Here is a 23,326-nt window from a genome sequence, read left to right on the forward strand (position 1 = left end):
GATCATGCTACACATCAGACGCCGCACCAATCCGCCTATCGACCTCCCACTCCATCTTCCCCTCATTTGTGATCAAGACCCCAACATACCCAAAGGCACTCTACCCTTTTCTGGCTTAAGACCATGGTCCCGGATTTGGTTCAGATATAACACCTAAATATTTTACCTGCTCTGGATTTGTAATGATTTGTCCATCAATTAAAATCTTAGAAAATACATCTTTATGGTCAGTAACCTTGGGCTTGATTTAGAGGAACTGTTGCTGATCAGATCACTTAAATTTATTTAGTTATTCTCATAATTATCACCAACGACTAAACCTTCATTACATAAATGCTGACATCAGTATAGGAGGATCTTAATGCAGGCACCATGCTCAGCAGAACCAACCTAAAACCTCAGAGGGGTTAGTTTTTTTATAACTCCTTGTAGATCTGATTTCTGATTAAAGGAGCTGCTATTGGTTAACTGAAGTAAAGCAAACTGTTTCTAAATATATTTTGTAAAACACACTCTTAATAGCAGTTTAAAAAAAAAGTTTGGATGTATTTGGGTTAATATTTGTCTCTCTGGCTGTGTTCCAGTGCATGAGCAGAACAGTGATTGTATTCTCTGTCACTGATGCACTCCTTCATCCCTCACCAGATAGGTAGTCAGAGCTGAAGGCCGGCTGTCCTTGGGGGTCCTGACGTCCCACAGAGGACATCATAGACGACATCATCCCTTGACCTAGAGAAAATAAATAAAAGATTTAAGATAAACTTTTGCACATTTGTATATAACAATGGTTTATTTCTGTTGTATGCAACCGGGTGTTTTTCTGCATTCACTGACTAATGTAGATTAGATAAACAGAGGTGGAATCCATTTAAATAGTTAAGAGTGCCTTTTGATTCTTCAGGGCACATCTCCAAGTGAAAACTTTTGACTCGGTGAGTGAGACGGATTTAATACGGCTGTTGAATTTATTTGCCACTCGGCTCCGTCAGCTGTTTGTCCCTCAGACGGATGCAGCTTCACTAAAACCACCTTCTCCAGACCGAGTGCGAGGGCATGGTATATCTTTTGACACTGAGGTTTGCAGACACAACACCTCCCTAAAGGGGACATTGCCATGGTTACGCAGAGAAAGAACACAGCATCAACGGCTCCCCTAGTAACACACACTGTCAGCTGATTTATCTTAGAGAATCGATACACACACACACACACACACACACACACACACACATATAGGTTCAGACATGGACTTAAAATACACACAGCTTTTACTCTACTGTTTTAAGAATGAGGAAGTGAAGACTAAAGTAAAATACATTGAGGATGAAACAATTTAATGGTGAGGGAAGAGTTTGCAACTCTCTCCATTAGATCCTACAGAACAGCTCGATAAAATGCTTTTAACTAAACAACACCATCTCAAATTTATCCGAGCTTATTATTACAAGGCATAATGAACTTCCTACTAAGCAAAGACAAACAAAATGTTTCTTCAAATTATAAAACCCTGTAAGCCTAATAGTAATAACCTAAGATCTCATTGTGCACAAGTGGCGTTATTTACCTGAAATCATCAAAACAAAAAAACTTTTAAATTACTACTGCTGCTAAAAAGAAAGATAGAACTTGACAATAATTAAATAATCACATTTAAAATATTAATAGAGAAATATTTAGTGTAGGGGTCGCAATGCAGGAATACAGGAACATAGTAAGATCTGCTATATTGCATGAAATTGAAAAAAGAAAAGAAAACTTCTATGTATTACCTTTAAACAAGTACCAAAAGTTTGCATAAAGAGATGATAACCATAGAGGTAATCTTGATTGATTTTATTGTATACTGTACTTCCAGATGAAAATAGGTTCTAAAACCCTCTTGGCTTCACAGGTTAAAGCTTTGTCCTCGGTCTTATATCTGGTGTTGATACCCTTGTCAGCAGCCTTCAATAGGCTGTTTAAACTTTCCAAAATGAAAATGAAAATTGAGTATTTGCTTTGTCTCTTCATCCATATCAGTGTTCTGGACCAAAAATCATATACCCTGCAGTGGTATATCCTTTAATCATTAAATACGGCTTACTGTGCATGAAAACACAACTTTGTAGGTTGTTTTGTTTTTTTCGTATTGGTTATGACTGATATACTTAAATATTTCTGAAGGACAGATGGACCAGATCAGCTTGAATGCACTCTAGTGAAATGCTAAGTGGTAAGGGAGGTAATCCAAGTATATTTATACATATACTTATAAATAGAGAGAGAGAGAGAGAGAGAGAGAGAGAGAGAGAGAGAGAGAGAGAGACAGACAGACAGAGAGAGAGAGAGAGATCTTTGTTTAAACCAAACAATTCTACTCATTCCAAATGGGAAACTGTTTGTTTTATATTTTATTCTTATGTAAATTACAGACTTCCCCTTACATACATGCTTAATACCTAATTTAGTTATGGGCAAACTGCATCTGTGCAGGGTTTTGCTAAGAACTCCTTTAAGAACTAAAGGGCCATGCAAATATGTTTATGTCTTAAATGAGTTTTAGTTTCATTTGATCTAACAAACATTTATGGAAGTCAGGGCAGCTTGTAACAATATGTGTCACCCATAGAACACTGTAGTGCAGATAGATTAGATGTTCACTGACATCAGATATTATCAGCAAGTCTTACAATTAATGTATCTGTCCATGGTGCTGAAATATCACTTATAAGAATGGCTGAAGGTCTTTCATGAAAACCTGATTTCTTTTATGGAGACTGATACAGCAAGGCTGGTTGTGCATACCTAAATGTTTACGCTGTTAAGCTGTTTTCTATCATTAGAAATGAGGACACATATTTTTGGCACTGGCACTCACATCAGAGTTATCGTGAATACATTTTGAATAATTCAGCGAAAGCAAGCAACAGTGAAGGTTGAATGGATCGAAGCACACACACACACATGTCGGAAACATAGAAACTGCAGAGTCACCCTAGATAGAAAACCCACACAACAGTCTTCATCTCTCACTATTTACTGCACCATTTCCCTCTTTTTTAGTACTATTTTTACAACTAAGATGGCCCCCACTTAAAGTAATTTCCTGCTTTTTCCTTTTTATGTGCCACGTAAGATGACTTGAAATTGCAATGTCTGGGTTAAACAAATAGGTATGGGAAAAAATTCAGATCCACTAACCAGCATTAAAACTTATTTCCTATACTAATTCTCTTTACTATTAGGAATGTCAAAAGGGCAACATTGATAAGTTACTACTTACTTAATTTTTCTTCATTTGAGACTTTAAAACTCAAATTATGTAACTTCTTCTTTTTTTAAACCTAAAGTGTTTTTTAAACTTTAAAACAATGTATTTCCCTTCAGTTGTAAAAATACTCAAACTAGCTCTGAAGATTGTCATGCTATATTTAATTTTAGTTTTACTGACTTAAAAAAGACAACAATAAAAAAGAGATATTATTAGAACTATATTGAAACTAAAAATTGTATAATACAAATTGTGTTTATTTATGTTTTCTTATGGAAACTTTTTATATTTTATATAAACATTATGTATACATATTTGGCCCCGGTAAAAGCAAGAGAAAGGTATTGTTAATACCTAACTGGCAGTGCATCACTTTAAAGAAACAGCAATAAACCCTGGTTAATAAGAAACTGTGAGTATATCTAAAAAAAAACATTAAACCATAGGAACAGTGTGATAGAAATCTTGTGTTTTTTAAAGCTGTTACCATGTTAGTTAAACTTTATAGGAAAAAAAAACTCAATAGATTCTGAAGGGTCAAAACTAGGAATCACAGTAGTTTACCTACATAAATTTGCAAGACATTCTTCGTTCCTCTCATCTTAGATATTTATCAATGCAGTATACGAGTGCAGGCACCGTCTGAACCCAGACAGTCATTTGAGGACACCAGCCAGCTGCAGACCTTATAAAGTCAAACATATTCTTTTGAAAACAAAATGTTATGCCCAGCTGGTGCAGACAGAAACAAGCACCAAGGAAATAAAAGTAAATAACAAAGACATTTGTGAGACAATTAGAAGCAATGAGTTTAAAGAAGAGATGGAAAATACTGTGGCTACAACAACTGTAAATCTTGAAAATGGGTTCAGCATTCATAGGATGATTTTTGATAGTTTTGTAGGCACAAAAATAGTAAATATCAAAATCAATGCAGCTGTGGAGGTCAACTGTAGGACAGCAGCAGGATGTTTTAAACAGCTACAGATCATTGTGAGAATACAAATAAAAATAAAGAAAATGGCATTCAAAATGTGTGGGGCTGTTTTATTGCAGCAAAAAAAATAATAAACATAATGTATGCTCTAAATGTATTGTGGAAATCTTTAATCATTCAATGCAGATTTTATTCTAATCTCATACTTGTTGTCTTATGCTTATTCTGCACCAGGTCGCAGTGGCAGCAGTCTTAGCAGAGACTCCCACACTTCGGTCACTCCAGACATCTCCTGTTACTACAGGGGAAGTCCAAGGCATTCCAGGGACAGCAGAAAGACAGAGTTCCTCCAGCATGTCCTAGACCATCCTCTGGGCCTCCTCTTGGCAGATTCCTTCAACACCTCGTGAGAAAGAACATCTGACACAGATGTCTGAGACATCTCAGCTAAATCCCCATGATGTGGAGGAGAAGCGTCTTTACCCCGGGCCTCTAGGTCCTCACCCTGTCTTATCCCTAAGGAAGTACCAACCAACCTGCAGAGGAAGTTTATTTCCACCAGTTTTATTAGAGATCTTTTTCTCTTGGTCATCGTCCAAATTTCATTACCATAGCTGACAGTAATGTAGACCGACTCGTAAATCAACAGCTTTTGGCCCAGCTCGCTCTTGACCATAACATACATCAATCTATCTGTTGATCTCCTGCTCCATTCTCACCTTACTCATAGACAAGAGCCCTCAGTAACTCTAAAAACAGGAAGCCACATTCTTAAAGTCGAGCACAATCCACATCCCCCACCTCTCCCAGAGGTGGCACTTGAATTTGCCCCTTGACCAAGGTCTCTGTCAGACTTTAACAGCAGACCCTTAGTACTCACATGAGCCTGCTGAGTCTTTCTCCTCTTCCAGCCCTGCCCATCTTCACCTAAGTGTCCAAGAGATGCAGCCGAAGGTCAGACGATGCGATTACAAAGTTAATCATCAACCTCCAGCTTAAGGCGTCCTGGTGCCGAGTACAATTCCAATAACAAAAAAAAACGCCCAGGGTCAGAGCTACTGATCTGTTTCTCCAGATTATGCCTATCTAGGTATCAATGTTCTCCAGGCACATAGGCGGAGACAACAATCAGAGATCTCCTCCATAGCTGAAGTTGCAGGGACTCTCTTATTCACCTCATTGAGCTCCAACATGAGACAGCTGAAGCCGTAAATACACTGGACGCATAAGAATAGCAAAGCGGCATAGGCATTTATTTGACAACTGAATATTACACCAGATACTGAAGAGGAAGCTCCATAGCAATGGATTTAGCAACTGGGCTTTGAGCAAAGAAAAGAAGCTTGCTCAATGTTGCCAATGCTGTAGCGTCTTCACTTGCCTTGGTGAGCCAAGCTGATGACAGTCTTAACAGCGTAGGACTCTCGTTTTCACCGTGCCGTCAGAGTGTTAGCATCATTTACTTGTAATTCTAAGAGCTTCAGGATAACCAGCATCGAGGAGGAGAGGGGATTTTGCTCTCTGCTGTCAGGGCTGTACCATGTTCACCTGCCTCGGTGAGACAATGACAATGTTATCGCCAGGGTTCACGCCCTGACAGCAATTCCCTGATGTATATATGTGCAGATAAGAACAGTAAATGTGTTTGAAAACAATGTGACTGTTATGCTCATTAAAAGTTGAGGTATCTACATAATTCCATTGCAATTAGGTAATTATGTAAATAATTCTAAAAGTTTTAGGGTGATCAGCAGGAGGCAAAATTTAGACAGACAGACAGACTATATATACATATACCGTCATACATGCATTAGTGGAGTTGGGATTGTTGTCTGAAAGAAGAATTTCTAGCTCTCTGCACAGGACTAAACTGCAAGACCAATAAAATATTTTTTCTGCTACAAATACCGCTTCAAGGCCGAATGGAGTATAATAGGATAGGCTGAAGAAAGATTTTACAAACTGAAATCATGTCTTTTTACTCAGATTAGATCAAACAAGAGCTATTTGACCAAAGAGATATTGGTGAAAAGAGGAAGAGGGAAGGGAAATGGCCTAAGCGTCCTTATTATTATGATGCTGTTAGTTAATTTTTGAAATTCTAAAATGTGTTCTTATTATTCTCAGCTGGTAATGCAGTCAGGTGTATTGGATTCAAGTCCAATGATCCAATTTTCTTATTCACTTTGGCCCCTTAGAAAACTCCTCCACTGTCAAGTCAATCAGTCAATTACGGTATCCCCAGAGTGAAAACAAGGTGTTTGCATCAGTGTTTCTCTTTTGTCTTGATAATAACACAAATTATAGTGGTTACTAATTACATCTAAAGAACCTAAATGAGAGTTATTAACTGATCTGAAGAACGTTCTGACATAAATTCGAGTGGACATCTGTGGGTGGAGGAGGTCTATGCTAGAAGGCAGAGGCATCTAATCTAAGTGTTGAAAGTCTTTGTCAAAAAAAAGATGCACTGGTATTCCTCTGGAGACATTTTAGTGTTTTATTAAAAATGACAGGAAATTCTTATTTCTCCTTTGCCTGTAGAAAAGAGCTTAGCATAAATAAAAGCATCTTAATTTTACTCCAGTAGTTTTTAGTGCAAAAGACAATATTGTTAGCATTTAATGCAAAATTCTAAAGTGTGTTCTTATTATTGTCAGCTGGTAATGCAGTTAGGTTAATTGATTCAAGTCAAATGATCTATTTTTCTTTTTCAATTTTATACTTTCCTGCTCCACCTTAGACATTTACAACAGTAGAATGCATGACTTAAAACAAATCATACAAATAGCAAAACATGAAGGATTACCTGGAAGAGCTAGTGTCTTTTTAAAAATCCTTACTTCATCTCTCAAAAGCAAATATTTGTGTCGGTTATTTATGCCTCAGCTCACTGATAACCTCATAGTAGGCACACAACAGTACATAAAGAACTACTGGAATAATTTTCCAATTAAATATAAATAGATTAATTAAATATTAGGATTCATTCAGTAATAATAACCTAGTAAGCCTATTAGTAGGTAGGAGGGACAATCTGAAGCCATTCTATGGGACTGATAAATGCTAAAAAACAGCAATTTAGTAGGATGATAAAATCTGAAGCGGCTGCAAACAGCCACTTAGTATTTACTTTGTGATGGAAGACAGAATCAACATGAGGAGGAAGCCCAAGAGATGATGAACAGGTCCTACCGGTTAGAGCAATGTTTTTAGACTTTCTCTTCACCTAATGGCAAGCTGTATTGATATGTAATAGTTTGGCTGAATAAGAATTTCTGATCATCATTTTTTTTCCTTTTCAAAATGAACATTTCAGACAAAATGCCACTCTTCACATCTAGAATAAACTTTCTGGATTTATAGAAATTAATTTCAAATATCCATATTCCTATTGTTACTGGTCATCATTTGTATTATTCTGACTATGAATTAATTTATTTCAGATATCATAAATAGATATTCAGTCAAGCTGATAAATGTCAAAGGCACTTAAAATGTGCAAACATTTCTAGATATACAAAACTTAAAGGTACACTATGCAACCGGTGTTGACTTTCCAGCGAGGCTCCCCCCAGAGGGCGAAAGTAAAAGTGCACTGTCGTAAATATGCTCAGCTGTTCTCCTGGTTTCTCCGTCAAGCCAGGCGCGGTTGTTTCGAGCTTAGCAGACAGGCGAACGCAGCCGGCGCGACAGAAGCAGCGAGTTTACATGCAAAGTCAATGGTTGACGCGCGTCAAGGCGCAGCAAAAGGTCCCGCGGCGCGTTTTGAGCAGCAGGCGCAGCGCGTCTGAGCAGCTGAAGCAGCGCGTCGGGCGCGTTTAAGCATCTGACGCGTGTGACGCGCCGCAAACGCGCTGCTGCTCGAGATGGAAAAATTTTATTTTTGCTGCTCGACGCGCCGCCTCAACCAATCAGAGAAGCTGATCTGGGAGCTGGCAGGGAGAGAGACACAGCGCTGATGATCAGAGCGCTATTATCACTCTTCTTAAACTGTTTATTGACGCCTAAATTAACTTAAAATGCAGAAATCTGCCGGCAGAATATGTTCGCTTTTATTATCCTGCTCCCTGCAGTTTGGATTATTTAGATGAAAAACACCTACCAGCTGCCGCCGTGAACCGCAAGGAGGCGACCCAGCCAGAGGCTGCTGATATAGGGATTCCAACTGTCGGCGCACCGCTGCTATGTGGGGGTCTGAGCGGCTCCGACAGAAAAAATATTGGAAGGCAGGATTGTAATCTGGAGGAACTGACTACACTGATGAAGTTTTCAGGTGTATTTTCTCACTTAAAAACATATTAAAACTACTTTATTCCCACTGATCACAGCAAATATAGCTGCAAGGCAGAGAAAGGATAGTGAAGCTCCGCCCAACGCGCGTCAGACACACTTTTGCACCGCAGCCAGAGCAGCAAAGCTGCTTCAGCCGCGCGTCAGAACGGGTACAAGCAGTAAAAATGAAGCAGTAGACGTGATTTTGCTGCTTTTGCTGTGTCTGGTGTGAAAGCAGCGCTGCACAAAGATCGCCACTGTGCTAGCAACCAGCATGCTTTTAACTGGGGGCATGTAGCAGTTCTTGCCGTAAGGCAAGACCGACTCTCGTGAGACTTCTGAGCCTGTGGGTGCGGGTCGGTGCTCCTGCAATTGCAAGTGCGGTTTTTCCCCCACAGACCACCAGGACGGCCGAGAATACCTTTGTTCAACCTGAAATGACTCATTTAATCATCCAAAACGTTATGGAACACATTAATTAACTGAAAAATGTTGCATAGTGTGCCTTTAATTCTAATCAGTACAATTTAGTTTTTTTTTTACTTCCTGAAATTTAGATTCTGCTGCAAAAAATGTAATTTAGAAAATCTGTTATGATAGTTCAGACTAGGAGTGTGATTTTGGCCAGAAAGAATCTTACTTTAATGATCTGCAAATGGATCAACAGAGAGGAGAGTGCTTTTATTAACCTTAAACAGCCTGCCATAGTCAACTTCATAAACCTAAACATTAACTCGAACAGAAAATGTCTCCTTTGCCATATTCCTTTTCTTTGCACCTGTAGTGGTTTCGCTCTGTCTTTTAAACACTTTCGCCAATTTATTTAAATTTCTGCATTAAAATCTCTAGTTCCAGTGGAGTGAAAAAGACACTTCCTGTTGTCTGTCGTGATGGTGACTGGTTGAATCAGGGCTCCAATGATAATTGCTTTTCATAGTTGTTAAGCATGTGTTCAACTCTGATTGGACCTAATGAGAGTTGATTAAACTAACTCACAGTAGCTTTTATTAGTTTCCAGCCTTAGCCTACATCAAATTAGAGTTGAGGATGGAGTCTAAGTTGGTTAAACCTGTTTTGTGAGATGGACTCCTGGTAGCATATAGATTCTATGCAGTCTAACAACAAAAAAAGGCAGATGTTTTTACCCTTAAGACCAAATTTTCCATTTGCTAAATAAGACAACAGAAATTACCTTAATCATATATGGAATCCAATATAATACATTTTGATCAAGGTAAAATAAGCAATTGCTACTTGTAGGAAACAGCTGAGAATTGTACATAAATGCACAAAATGGGCTTCTTACAAAAAAGAAACTGTTTTTTTGATATGCATTAGAGAAACACAGATTTGAAGTCTGATCAGACTATCTAGACTCTCATCTAGATAGTTAGTTTGAGACTCCCTCTAACTAAATAGGGCCTGAATGTGGATAACAAACCAAATTCCAGGCTACTATTGCTGGACATTTATAGAAGGAGATCATCTTTGACAGCATGAAACAAGAACACTTAGATCTTGAGATAAATTATTGTTTCCTCTAGGTGTAGACAGTTTCCAGACAGCCACTAACGCTATAACAGCCCATTCCAGATGCTCTGTAATCGCTGTGAGATCCCATGGCCTTTGAATTAATGAAGCCAATCGAGTTACCTTGACTGCTAGACAGACGTAACACTAAGACCTCTGAGAGCACTGCTTCCTTCTGAGCTATTAAGCACCGAGGTTTTCAAGATTTTATGACACTCTAATTTACTGTTTTCATCTTAGCACATTAGCAATGGGCTAAATGTAGTGAGGTGAAGGCGTTTAACTTCCAGACTTGGTTAAGTACAATATGGTCCACAGAGATTATTAAAACGTCCTTATAAACATTTTTTTTATTTAGCTTTACTTAATGTTTCAAGTTATACAGGTGAGTTACTCCAAAACTTAAATAAGTGAAAAAAATATCAAAATGACCATCACATTTTGTGTTTATGGCCTTCAATGGACAAACTACTGTATATACAGACACACAGCTCATTCTTAAATGTCTTCACATTCAGGCCAAGTCATGCTTCCTCCGTGGAAAGTGAGTGTACTGCACAAAAGAATGTGTCAGTGCAATGTATGAGTATTGTGTTACTTTTGGATGGGGTAAATGAGTCAGTTTTTATATGGGTGCATTCTTGCGTCATTCGCCTGTGCTTCTACAACAGTGATGAAAAAAGGCTTCTTCTATGCCGTATAATGTTAGTTTGCATTGTTCCTAAAAATGCTTGGATCGACCACTTTATCTCTCATCTCTCAACTTTGAGGAGGGTGGTAGTAACCCTGCCACACAAAACAACTACAAATGTGGAGACTACTTTCTGGCATACATGACTTTCACCTTTCCCCATTCGTTATAAACAGGGAAGTCAATGCAACTAAGTTATCATGAGAGACTGTATATATTTGTGCAAACTGTGAAGGGTTGATATGACAAGCAATGCAGCACCTTCCTGCTGGGATTTATACCTGTGTTTACTGTGAAATTATCAAAAATAACATTATTTTTATCTGTTGCTAGGCTCTAAACTCGCTAGCACATAAGTCGCTGATGAGTCAGGTGGGGGGCAGCGGCTGTGAAGGAATAGGGTACAAAACCAAAGGTAAACATTTCTTATTTTCAACCTTGTCATATGACAATGTTTTGCCAAAATTAGATTCATTACCTCATCATTATTCATCTTTCACTTGCCACTGGAAACATGAGCTGTTCCTCATCGGAAATGTAGTATACCTTCAGCCAAAACAACTCAGTTTTTTTTTTTTTTTAAATCAACCATAACTGAAAGTTTTTTAGAACTTTTTTAATATGATTTTTCTTGTATTTTCCCAAGCAATGAGGAGACTGTGATGAGGAGGATGGACCTCCATTTTGCTTAAGTATATCAGCACTCCAACCAGAAATTATTTTGGTGTGAGCCAACAGAAGTAACAGAATCTTTATTAGGTGTTGAAATATCTTTAAAAAACGGAGCAAAAATCTTTGGTTACTTTGGTTACTTTCTAAATTAAGCCTATTTTGGGGTTGCCATGACCAGCGTGACTGAGAATTTACACAGGCATTATCTGGGAAGTTAAACCTTGGGCTTATTTCTTCTAAACACAAAAAAACTATAAAATTACTAGCATTAAGTGTGAAAAAAAGAGGGTAATCCAAACTCACCTCTGGTACATATTTGATACTCTTTATTCTTTATTTGATTCTCTCATTACATGAGAAAATAAAACATAAGCTTCTTTTTCTACCAAATTTAAACGGACTTTCTCATTTACCTATAATTTAGGCTAGGGCTGGGCGATAATTCAATAACGATATATATCGATCGATAGACGTGTGGCGCAATGGAAAAAAAGAGAGTCGATAAAACTTCGATAAAGAAACGTTGTTTTCCTTCCTTCTCATTGTAGCCTATCATGTAGGTTTATGCTAGTCACTACTTCCTCCCAACCAATCACAATCGCGGACCCAGGCACGCCGTCACAAAGCGCCGCCCTCTCAAACCACAACACAGAGCACATGAAGATGTCGCAGCAAGGAGAGGCGGAGGAAATTGTTCCAAAGAAGGTTTTTTGTAGTTCGCCAGTTTGGCAGTATTTCGGTCATGGCAAGTCGGACAAAAAACAAACCACAGTCATCTGTAAAATGTGTAGGGAACCAGTGAAAACCAAGTCTGATAACACAACCAACTTTTTTTTTTATCATCTCAGCCACTCACACCCGCAGGAGTACGAGCTGTGTGAGCTGGGGGGGGGGGGGTATTTATTTGTTATATTCATTTTGGTCACTTTTCTGGTCACTTTAGTTTATTCTTTGTCAGTATTTAATAACATAACTCAGGTCTTTTAAGTTATTTTTCTTTAAAACAATTCTGTTATGGTTAAAAAAGTTGGTTAAATAAAGATTTAATTGGAAGTCTGTGTTTGTGTTCTTTATTAAAATTAAATCATTTAGCAATATCATAAAATGTCCAGGCAGAGCTGCACATAAAATATGGTTTCAAATCTTTTCAATAATTATCGATATCAATCAATATGCATTTTTTTTATCGATAAGCTTTTTTTCTATATCGCCCAGCCCTAATTTAGGCCATACCTGAGACTCAATGTAGAAACCAAAAGCTATGCAAACTTAGACATAAAAAGTCACTTCTATTTTAAATGTCATAATCTGAAGCTTACATCAAGCCTGTCTGCTACAGCAGTGCTGAAAAGCTTCACTTCTTCACTTACATCATCTTTACTTTAGTATATATGCTAAAGTCAGCAAACACAACTACACACACACACTCTATAATTACAGTGACAGTTGAGGTGTGTGTGTTTGCATGCATGAGATGACCTCACCAGAAATGCCTCCTTTCCTGATGCTCCACTGTACTGCAGTCACATGTTACTGCAGTGTGTCATAAAACATGCACACCAGAGCTGACCTGTCATTGGGGAAAGTTCCTCCTGCCCTTTTTTTACATGTACAGTAAAAGCAACACAAAAGCATATAAAGCTGCAATGTATCATCATGCCTCAACAATGGCGGGTCCATCCTAGTATGACAGAAACAAACACCAGCAGCCAAAACTTTGCCCACAGTGTCCTGCTGCAAAATGAATTAACTGTCTATTTTTTGTTGTGCCAAGGTTAATCTAAGTGTACTGATGGTCAAAAATTTTAACCAAACAGGTGTCCATGTACCAATAAAATGACTCAAACACTGTTTCCCAAGAAAGCAAGATCTTTTAAAAGTTGTACATCAATAAAGCAAAAGGAGTAGAGTTTAATTGGTTCTACTACAGCAATGAACAACTAAATTTTATGATAGCTAAGACATATTTATGGTCCTCTCTGGTAAAGATCCAAAAAATAATTTATTAAAACATCTAATATCGTAAAAGAACAACCTGGCACTGAAAGATGTAAAAAAAATAAAATAAAATAAAATTAATAAAAATAAAAAAAAATAATATAATAAACTTTAAAAGTGTATGTTTTGATCACAAACATCTTTTTCCTTCTCTGGTTCACTGGCATTTGAAAAGCAGCTGTTTTATAAGTTGTAAGGCAAGGTCAAAGAAATAATGCATAAATGCATTCTAAGTTAATTACATTTGTCCACAAATTTTAAATGCTGGTCAAATCTTTGCATATGTAGGATAATTGCATAGAATACAACATATCAAAAATACAATTCTAAAAATTCTTTCCAACACATATCAATAATAGTGACTTACAATTATTCCACTTCTCCCAAATTCAGTCAGAATTCAGTATTCCTAGGGATCTGCTGTTTAATTTCAGGCCAAGATTTGCTTGTTTTCAGTTTAAAAATAAATAAACACATCTATAACAAACTAAAGTAGGGAAAATCTTGTATCTAACAAATCAGGTAAATATTTCCAGTGATATTTACACCATCCGGGTTTGTGTCATTTGGTCTTAAAAGCTTCAAATAATGATTGTTACTGATCATTGTTTAAAAGTTACCGCCTTTCTAAAATGATATAAAAACAGAAGATTTTTACAAAGTGGAGGTATTGTGCAACTAAATATAGACCTCGAAGTATATCCTGACTTCAATCGCCAAAATCTATACAAGACACATCTGGTATGAACTGGACTGCTGGGCTGTGCCTTTCTGATTGATCATTCAAAGATGATGTACATGACGAAGGTCAGTTCTATGCAATAAGGCATAAAAAAAGCAACCCTGTGGTAAAACTTCTGCTATCATCAAAAATACAGGAAGATAAAAAACAGAGCCTAAAGGATATAATTGTTTTTAACTCAGAAGGACATCAAATAACTAATACTACATATTAAAATTACCAGAGCCTTTTCATCATTTTAAGCCAAAAATAAGAATGCAATCCTTAGAAAGATTTTCTTTCGTTGGTCCTGCAGCGTCACTGTAACACGTCAATATCACAAAATGACAAAAACATCCTGCTTTTCAAAATGTATTTCCCTGTGTGTCTGTTTCTGTTGATTATTCTCATACCAGCTGTGCCTGGGTATATAAGGACCATCATTCATCTATCACTGAATATTCCCTCTATGCAACCACATTACTAAATACATTCAGAAAATATGAGTTTAGCAGACATAAACTACTTTCATAACAGGTGATATTACTGCTCATCCACATTATGCCACAATTTAAGAAACTACAAAATGCTTAACATTAAATAGAAAAACTTGTCAAATAAAGTAATTAAATACACAGAATGGTAGATTAAAATATATATATATAAAAAAAGTTTATGCAAGCACATTTCTTAAATCATAACAATAACATTTTTAATTGGCTTGTAAATAGTCATGACTGATCTCTGTAAATTTGACTGATACAACTTACTGCATGTGAAAGTGCAGATGAATCAATTCCCCAAAGAGTAAATTACCCATTATTTGTCTGTAGGTCATAATGTTACTACTACCTGTATGCATTAGTGTTTGCAGTAAACTGTCATAGTGACACCTTAATGTAAAACCATCAGAATTGTTAGAACATGACCCTTTTCCTCTTTACTCTGAAACAAGTCCCTATTAGTTTTGATAATCCTGATCTGTAGAAAGAGGCTTTCAGATTTTCTGCTGTGTTTTTTGGTTCCTGTGAGAAATGCTTTCATTCTCTCCAGCCTTGACTTTAATGTACTATTATCTTAGACTAAGCATCCACGGTTAACTCCTATTTTAAATTTCCCATGGCAACAATCTCCACAGTGCCAAGGATATTTGATTCAGCTTCCTACATTGCATTTCACTTCTTTTTTTTTCAGATCTCAAAATCTGTCTTCTCAAAATTTGCCAAAGATGATTAAGGAAAAAAAATAAATTATTGAAAAGATGTGATATAAAAAAAACATTTATTTAGAATTTTTTCACATTTTCTCAAACACAAATTTGAAGGTGTTTGGGAATTTTATGTAATAGGCAACAAAAAGTAGAATATAAAGTGCTGCCAAAATATTTTTGCAAATAAAACATTACCCTAGTCTCAGTTCTTTGCATCCACCCCCTGCTCTGCCAATTCCTTGCATTTAGTTTTTTTCCCTCTTCTCCATAACTTCCGACTTGCTTTACAATTCCTGCAGAAAAAAAACTATCTTCACAGCAAAATGCTAGAACCACGTTTCTCCTTTTGAGATAATTTCATCTTTAAATACTGCTTTGCATGTAAGCAAAATAATTGGAAGTTTTCTGCAACTGACCGAGGGTCTCAGTTCTTAAAGATTGTTTTTGGGATCTTTATTAAAAGTGTGCATACCCATAAAAGCCAAAAATGGGAGATTTATCAAACCATTCACACTCAAAAGCAAATGTCCTTCCTTGTTTTTCCTAAAACTGTTGATTCACTAATGTTTCCCTAACAAACCGTTGAGGACATCATAGAGCTACCGGATTTTATTTTTTCTTGGTAACTCGCTGGTATGTCAGTGCCTGGCTTTCTCCCTACTCTGAGAGCTTTTTATTTGGTCCCAACACTTTGATACATTAAAGAATAATTTATTAGCATTTGTCAAAAATTGTACCTTCAATTTCCACTTTAAGTTGCACACGTCATCAGTCATTGATGGCGGTACCACAGCTGTGACTGTTACGTCTGGTGACTTTGTACTGTGGTGAGAAAAGACATCAGCTATGTGACCAGGGTCTTAAACATGAAATGGCCTCACTTTCTTACTGCTAGATCCAAATATCAGTTTTCGCGAGCATAATGTACAGAAACAGTAGCCTACAAACCTGGCAGTAGCCAGATTGATATGTGTAGAACTGAGTGAAGTTCAACGTTATCAATCCTGGATGGCTAACATCAGTGTTGGGAAAGTTCTCTTTATACGTGAACTAGTTCAAAGTTCAGTTCACACATTTTAAAATGAACTAGTTCAGTTCATAGTTCATAATTCAAAATTTTGAACTAAGTTCACAGTTCCAAAAAATGGAAGCCATAGCCTATTGTAGAACCACAGACAGCAATTATTTTATCAGTTGTAACACTGAAACTGTGCGTCAGATTTTATCTTCATATCCAGCTTTGAATCCTTATCCAACCAGGGTTTACATTAGCATTGAGGGGACAGCATTTCCCCATTGTTGCTTTAATGCTTTGTTGCTGTCCATTCACTTCACACTAGTAGCAGCTGCAGCTTTCACCCCTACAGTAGTATATTCTCAAAAACATCAGGAAAAATGTGCTGCTTGAATGGTCTTATATATGAGGAATTATTAAAAGAAAAACAGGAAAGTAGTCTTTAAGGTGCAAATGTTTTTTTTATTTTAATATTTTTTTTTCCATTTGAAATTCCATTTCAGTACATATGCCATTTCAGATTTGCTTTGGATGTTACTGAAGTGCTGATTTTTTTACTGAAAGCCGGCGGGCAAAGTTTGCAGAGAAATGTAAGATTGTTGCCATCATCCTCACCGACCACCTGGTCATAAAACTGTTTTAAGTGATCATACCGCTGCTTTTTCGCATCCACGGTCGCCTCCATGCTGCTGTGGCTTCCGCACTGCATTTTGTTTAGATGACGCATGCAGCTGTAGGCTACGAGGCTGGTAGCTGGTGTTGCCAGATTGGGTGTTTTTCCCCCCCGCTACATATTAAGGCGTGTTTACGGTGTGATTTAGCCGGGGTTTTGCCTGGAGGGCTCTATAGAAATCTGGCAACCTATTGAACGGAGTTGAACTGAGAGAGCGTGCCGTTCACAGACACCAGAATGAACGAGTTCACAATAACGTTCATCAGGCAATAATACAGTACGTTCAGTTCACGTTCGCCCAAAATATGAACGAGTTCATGAACTTTCGTTCAATGAATGCGTTCAGGCACAACACTGGCTAACATTCAGTCTGTCGGTGAGAAAGATAGACGCTTGGTACAATACTTGAGCTGATTGGGTGACGTGCCACCTGGCACCCGCCTTTCATAGTACACTTTCGGCCAATCGTAGCAGCGAATTGTGACGTTTCATAAGCTGATCAATCTTTCCGAATTTTTCCAAATCTTGTCAGAAGAAAAGTACAGACATCTTTCCCATCTACAAATGCAGAAAGTTCTTCTCTTTGCTCCTTTTTAAACAGGATATAATTGCTGTTTGAGCTAAAACCAAGTCAATTGGTGTGTCGACAGGTGACTCCTCCAGGGTAGCCATGTTTGTTATGCCCCGCCAAGGCCCTTCTGACTGTCGTCATTGCTACATGTCCAAAAAAAGAATGCTGGCATGTCATTCATCCTATTCGCTGGTTGTTACGAGACAGACGTTTTAGTGGATTTGTTGTGAGAAGGAAAACTTACATCTTGCGCCCATCCAGCTTGCAGCGCAAGGGTAGTAGCCTACCCAGCTCTCTCAGTTTTTTGCATCAGCTACCATATGACTTAGCGTTACAGCATAGTTCATGATTGTTTACAATCACTTATTTTGGGTATTTGCCCAGGGACCAATGATGGATTCTATTTGTGATCAAATAAAAAAAAAAAGCAAAGCGAGACTTTTCAAAGTTAAGATTCACACTCAGCACAGGATCATAATATTCTCAAATCTCCACATGCAGGTTTAAGGAACTTACCACTCTTGGTGTCCTTTCCATCCACCAAGGGTCTGTAGTCAGTCTTAGAAACAGTTTCTCCCACTTTGTCGTCATAACTCTCCTTCTCAAGCGAAGCCACAAAATCTCTCTTCAGCAAGGCCTCAGCCGGGGCCCCGCCTCCGCCTCCACCAAGAGCATCTCTCAGACTCAGGTCCATGCTCCTAAAACTGGAGAGAAAAAAATTAAAGACTTTATTTATTTTGTCATCTACTCCATCCTCCTACTACTGTAGATTGGAATATGAAAACAAAAGGTTCCTTAAAGATGACTTTTTACTAAATTAATCCCAATGAAACTAAAACTTTTTCCAATTGAGGAGTTCTGGATAGAGCATGGTGACGGACAAAAAAAGCTTTTTTTTCTTAAATGCAAAATCTTTTTCGTTTTTTTTTTATTTTGATATAATTACTGGTGTAAGTGGGTCGCTCTGTGAGCTAAAGGCACATTTTAGAGTCTCTATACTCCAGTTATTGATTAATCGATTACTGAATTAGCTGACAATTATTTCAACAATCAACTAATCAGAATTGATCAGATTAATTGTTTCAGCCCTAATAAAAAGAACAAGTGTGTTAAAAAAAAAAAAAAACACAAAAAAGCACACCAGAGAGACACACACCTCAGTTTATGGTTTTGAGACATCTTTTTTTTTTTTACTCAAGCTTGACTGGTTAAATATTTTTTTCTATCTACTGATCCTACTATTTTATTTGGAGGTCAGGTGAAAATACAGCAAACAGTAAACAAAATGTGGTTAATGGAAGGAACTCAGCCTAGTCTAATAATAAAGAATATATTAAGTTTATTTTGAGAAGCGCGTTCTCCACCTGACATTGTTGTTGTGTAATAACCGTAAATTATATATATATATATATATATATATATATATATATATATATATATATATATATATATATATATATATATATATATATATATATATATATATATATATATATATCATGTTGTTCATTAAAAAAATCTGAATTTTCATATACCTTTACAAAATTTGTTGTTATGATAATTAAGTAAACCAGTCACTCTGTATATATAGGTAGCCTTTTTACAAAATATTTTTTTACTCTTGAGTCATTTTTTTAAGTTTCTAATTGATACTTTAACAGAAGTAAAAACACAGTGAAGTTTTGCTACTCTTAATTGGGTACACTTTTTGGGTTCCCACCTCTGCATACAAGCCCTGCTAGATGCTTTGCACGACGTGATTGATCACTACAAGAGGTATCAACTAACAAAGTATATATACTTCGTTACTTTACTTAACCAACATTTTAACCTATCTATACTTTACTGGAGTAAATATTTTTAGACAACCTTTTACTTCTAATAGTTAATTTTTATTTTTGCATTTATCTCTACTTTCTACTACTTCCATTTTAAAAATGAACTTGCTAGTTTTGTTTCAGTTAAGCTCAAAGTTTTTCAAGATGATGTAAAGTTAAGTTTTAACGCTTTTACTTGATTAAAAAGCTTAAGATGATACTCTTTAAGTAGTAGGAGTTATACTTCTACTTTAATAATAAACATAAATAATTTTGACACCTCTGATAACTACCGAACCAGTGGATTAAGTTGCAAGTTTTCTGGTGACTTCGGACAACCAGAAACGCCGTATCCTGACACATCAACTGGATGAACCCCTTCTCTTTCTGTCCTCTGCTTCTGTTTACCCCTCCATCTGCACTGCAGGCAAACAAGCTGTCATTGTCTTGCAAATGTAACGCACACAAACGACATGGCCAGCAGCCAGCTTGAAGACATACAGTGGACTGTTAGCAGGCCTTGGGAAGGACTGTTGGCCATTGTTTCACAGATAGAGGTATACACAGCGGGCACCTTGCACATCTTCTGCTCTCACATTCGATTTAAATGTTTTAACCATACTTTCTTCCTTTCCTTCTGTCTATCACAGCATTTTTCTTTTTTGTAGTTTCATTCAATGGGTCTGTAATAAAATGAGTTACATTACGAATTTACTCCATAACTATTCTAATGTAACAATGAACCGATCCTAACTGATGCCTCCTGACATCTGTTGCTCTCTTCACTGCATTATTTATTGCTTCAGTGGAAAGGTTTCATTAGATAACATGTTCAGTCATCTAAGATTAAGATTTGATATTTTCCTCAAACAAAATCTTAGTTTCCATAACCACCTAACTTTCAACCAATCAGAAACAAGAATTCTTAAAGTAAAACAATGATTCAACAATACTGCTGATTTTTTTTATTTACTAAACAGACATACCTAAAACATTTTTATAAAAATAGTGATAAAGAAAATCAAGAAATAAAATTTAGCAATAGTCTTAAGGTTTAACCATCCTAATACATTTCTGGTTTATCTGCTGATATTAATATAGTACAGTTAAATGTAATTTAGGGAAGATCTATTCATCCATTGTCTATTGTCTTATCCTCATCAGGTTGTCATTGGTGAGATACATCCTAGGAAAACAGAGACATACACAAAACTACCAACCATTCACCAAAACATAGAAGTCTGTATTTTTCTGGAAGTCAGCGGTGGAAAGAGTGAAAAGAAAATAAGGGAGTACAGCCCTTTAGTCTGACAAACTACAGAATGTTATTTCAAATGGCAGTATCTCTTAAGCAGAAGTTTATATTGTAAAAAGTGACTATTAAAATAAACTGACCCTCTAACTCTAACGCTGCATTTCACAACTAAAGCTCTAAAGTTAGTTTCACCTGCTGAAATAACTAAAACTTAAAGGTATAAGTACAGGCAGACTCATTCAGTTGTGTTAAACATTAAAATTACATTGGTTTAATTAAGTAACGTAAATGATGGTCCCTACACTTAGTTTATCACGTTTACACAAGTGAAAATAGTTGTTTTTTTTGTTACAGTTTATACAACAATATGGAAAACAGAAGGAGAAGCTGCTGACTGCACTAGTAAAGTAAGATAACCATTCCTGATATAAAAAAGGTAACTTTTAAAGTGGTTAGCTGTTGCATTTATAAAGTGTAAGAAATTATTGTCCAACGGAAGAACAAACCCAACAATTCCAACTCCTCAGTAGGATTTTGTGCAGCCTTGCAGCAGAGTCACAGGGCAGTGCAGATCAGTGAAAACTACAATACCAAACGCCGCACTAATGATGTAACAGGAATGAATAGAGAGGTCAATGTCCCAGGGGAACTAACTGTTCCTGAAATCAAGAGGCTTGTTTGTGGCTAAAAATGCAGCTAGGCATCTTCTCCATTCATAGAGCACAAACAGGTTAGATCAGGGTCCCAATATGGTCCCAAAAACAGATTTAGCTTCAATCCAGGGACCACCTTAAATAAACACATGATGTAAATAAAAATGTACTTAAAGAATGTTTTCTAACTGTATCCCGATTCAGTGGTTGTAACAATTATTTAGTATTAGAATATTTACTAACATGTTTCCAACTAGGGCTGCAACTAACCATTACTTTAAAAATCGACTAATCTGTCGATTAGTTTTTTGATTAATCAATAAACAATCAGGCAGCCAAAGGTTTCTTAAGGAGGATTTTTAACAAAAGTAAATCAAATTAAACTAAAACTTTTCCACTTGAAGAGTTCTGGATAGAGCATATCGACAGACAAAAAGTCGTGCAAATTGAAATTTTATGTAATTACTGCTCTAAGTGGGTCGCTCTGTCAGCTAACGCCATGTTGTTTCATTTTGTTTTAATTGTTTCAGCACTGTTTCCAACACAATGTTATATTCTCACTGAATAATAAACTGTTGATGATAAGAACAGAACAAAAGAAATCAAACATCTCAAGTGTGTGATGGAAGGTTCTGTCTGTCACTGCCGTAGTGCCAGTGCCCACACGTAAGCTTGCTTTGTTCAAAGTGAAAAGGTCAGCTAGGCGGTGGCGATAAGACAAGAAGTTTTTTTGACTTGCTTAAGAAGAGTACATTTTAATTATTTGACTTTAAAAACAAGAGATGGATCTTCAGCAGGAGACCCTACCTTTTAAAAATAAGCACCTTAAACAGTTTATATCTAAATTGTACTTGGAAGTTATCAAGACTCTGGGTCTTGTTCACAAGTGAGGGACGGATGGAGCGTGAGATAGACAGACGGATCGGTGCACTGTCGGCAGTAATGCGGTAGCGGTATCGGACTGTCGTTGTGAAGAGGGATCTGAGTCGGGGGCAAAGGTCTTGATTTACCGATAGATCTACCCCATGAGATGTGGGTAATGACCAAAAGGACAAGATCGCGAATACAAGCGGCTGAAATGAGTTTCCTTCGCAGGGTTGCAGGGCGCAGCCTTCGAGATCAGGTGAGGAGTTCTGTTACCCAGGAGGAGTTAGGAGTAGAGTCGTTGCTCCTCCATGTTGAAAGGGGCCAGCTTAGGTGGCTCGGGCATCTGTTTCGGGGTGCCTCCTGGTCGCCTCCCTCGGGAGGTGTTCCAGGATTGTCGCATTGGGAGGAGGCCTTGTGGAAGGCCAAGGACACGCCGGAGGGACTATTTCTCTGAGCTGGCATGGTGTCGCCTCGGGCTTCCCCCAGAGCAGCTGGAGGAAGTGTGTGTGGACTGGGAAGTCTGGGCATCTTTGCTTAGACTGCTGCCTCCGTGACCTGGCCCCGGATATGGGGAAGAAAATGGAATGGATGGATGGATGGATCTTGGGAAACATTACACTAATGTGAGATGGATAGTTAGTTATGGAAAAAAATCTGACTGTACCATCTGTATCACTGTTTGAAACTAATTTTAAGATATGCACTACAATACTTTGCATAATGTCCCACCTTATAATAAGCATAAGCAAGGAACATCTCCAGAATGTATGAAATATTAAGCTCATGTCGGCACAATGTTTTGCTGTTTGTGGGATTCTGATTTAATTCGAACCCTTTGGAAGGAGGCGAGTGCCAACATCTGTACAGCTGCTGGTCAACAGGTGTCAGTTAACCCAATGAGGTGTTAGTTGGGACATATTCTTGAATGTTTGATATAAGAGTGAGCAATAAAATGATATTCATAAAAATTGTTTTTCCAACCCTGGTCCTCAAGGCACACTGCCCTGCATGTTTTATATGTTTCAGAGTTTTAACACACCTGATATCAATTCATGGCAGAATATGAGGCTTTGCTGAGCTGCAGTCAATGGAATCAGGTGTGTTGAAGCAAATAAACATATAAAGAAAGCAGGACAGTGTGCCTTGATGAGCAGAGTTGATAAACACCGCTATAGATAACAGATAACAATA

At 37.3% G+C, this 23,326-nt stretch overlaps 1 protein-coding gene across 1 annotated transcript in view; it reads right to left on the minus strand.

The window, feature by feature from the left end:
- The window catches only part of map4l (microtubule associated protein 4 like), a 105,229-nt gene that overhangs the window by 70,484 nt on the left and 11,419 nt on the right, over window positions 1-23,326 (minus strand). Inside the window, exons 2-3 of the mRNA XM_038271748.1 lie at window positions 18,060-18,247; window positions 643-729 (exon numbers count right to left, since the gene is read on the minus strand). Of these exons, the coding sequence (XP_038127676.1) occupies window positions 643-729; window positions 18,060-18,237 (265 nt within the window). The 5' untranslated portion in view covers window positions 18,238-18,247. The remainder of the gene's footprint in view (window positions 1-642; window positions 730-18,059; window positions 18,248-23,326) is intronic.

Source organism: Cyprinodon tularosa, unplaced genomic scaffold (genome assembly GCF_016077235.1).
Source record: "Cyprinodon tularosa strain WSP-4 unplaced genomic scaffold, ASM1607723v1 ctg12, whole genome shotgun sequence".
In the NCBI taxonomy this organism is placed as follows: Eukaryota; Metazoa; Chordata; class Actinopteri; order Cyprinodontiformes; family Cyprinodontidae; genus Cyprinodon; species Cyprinodon tularosa.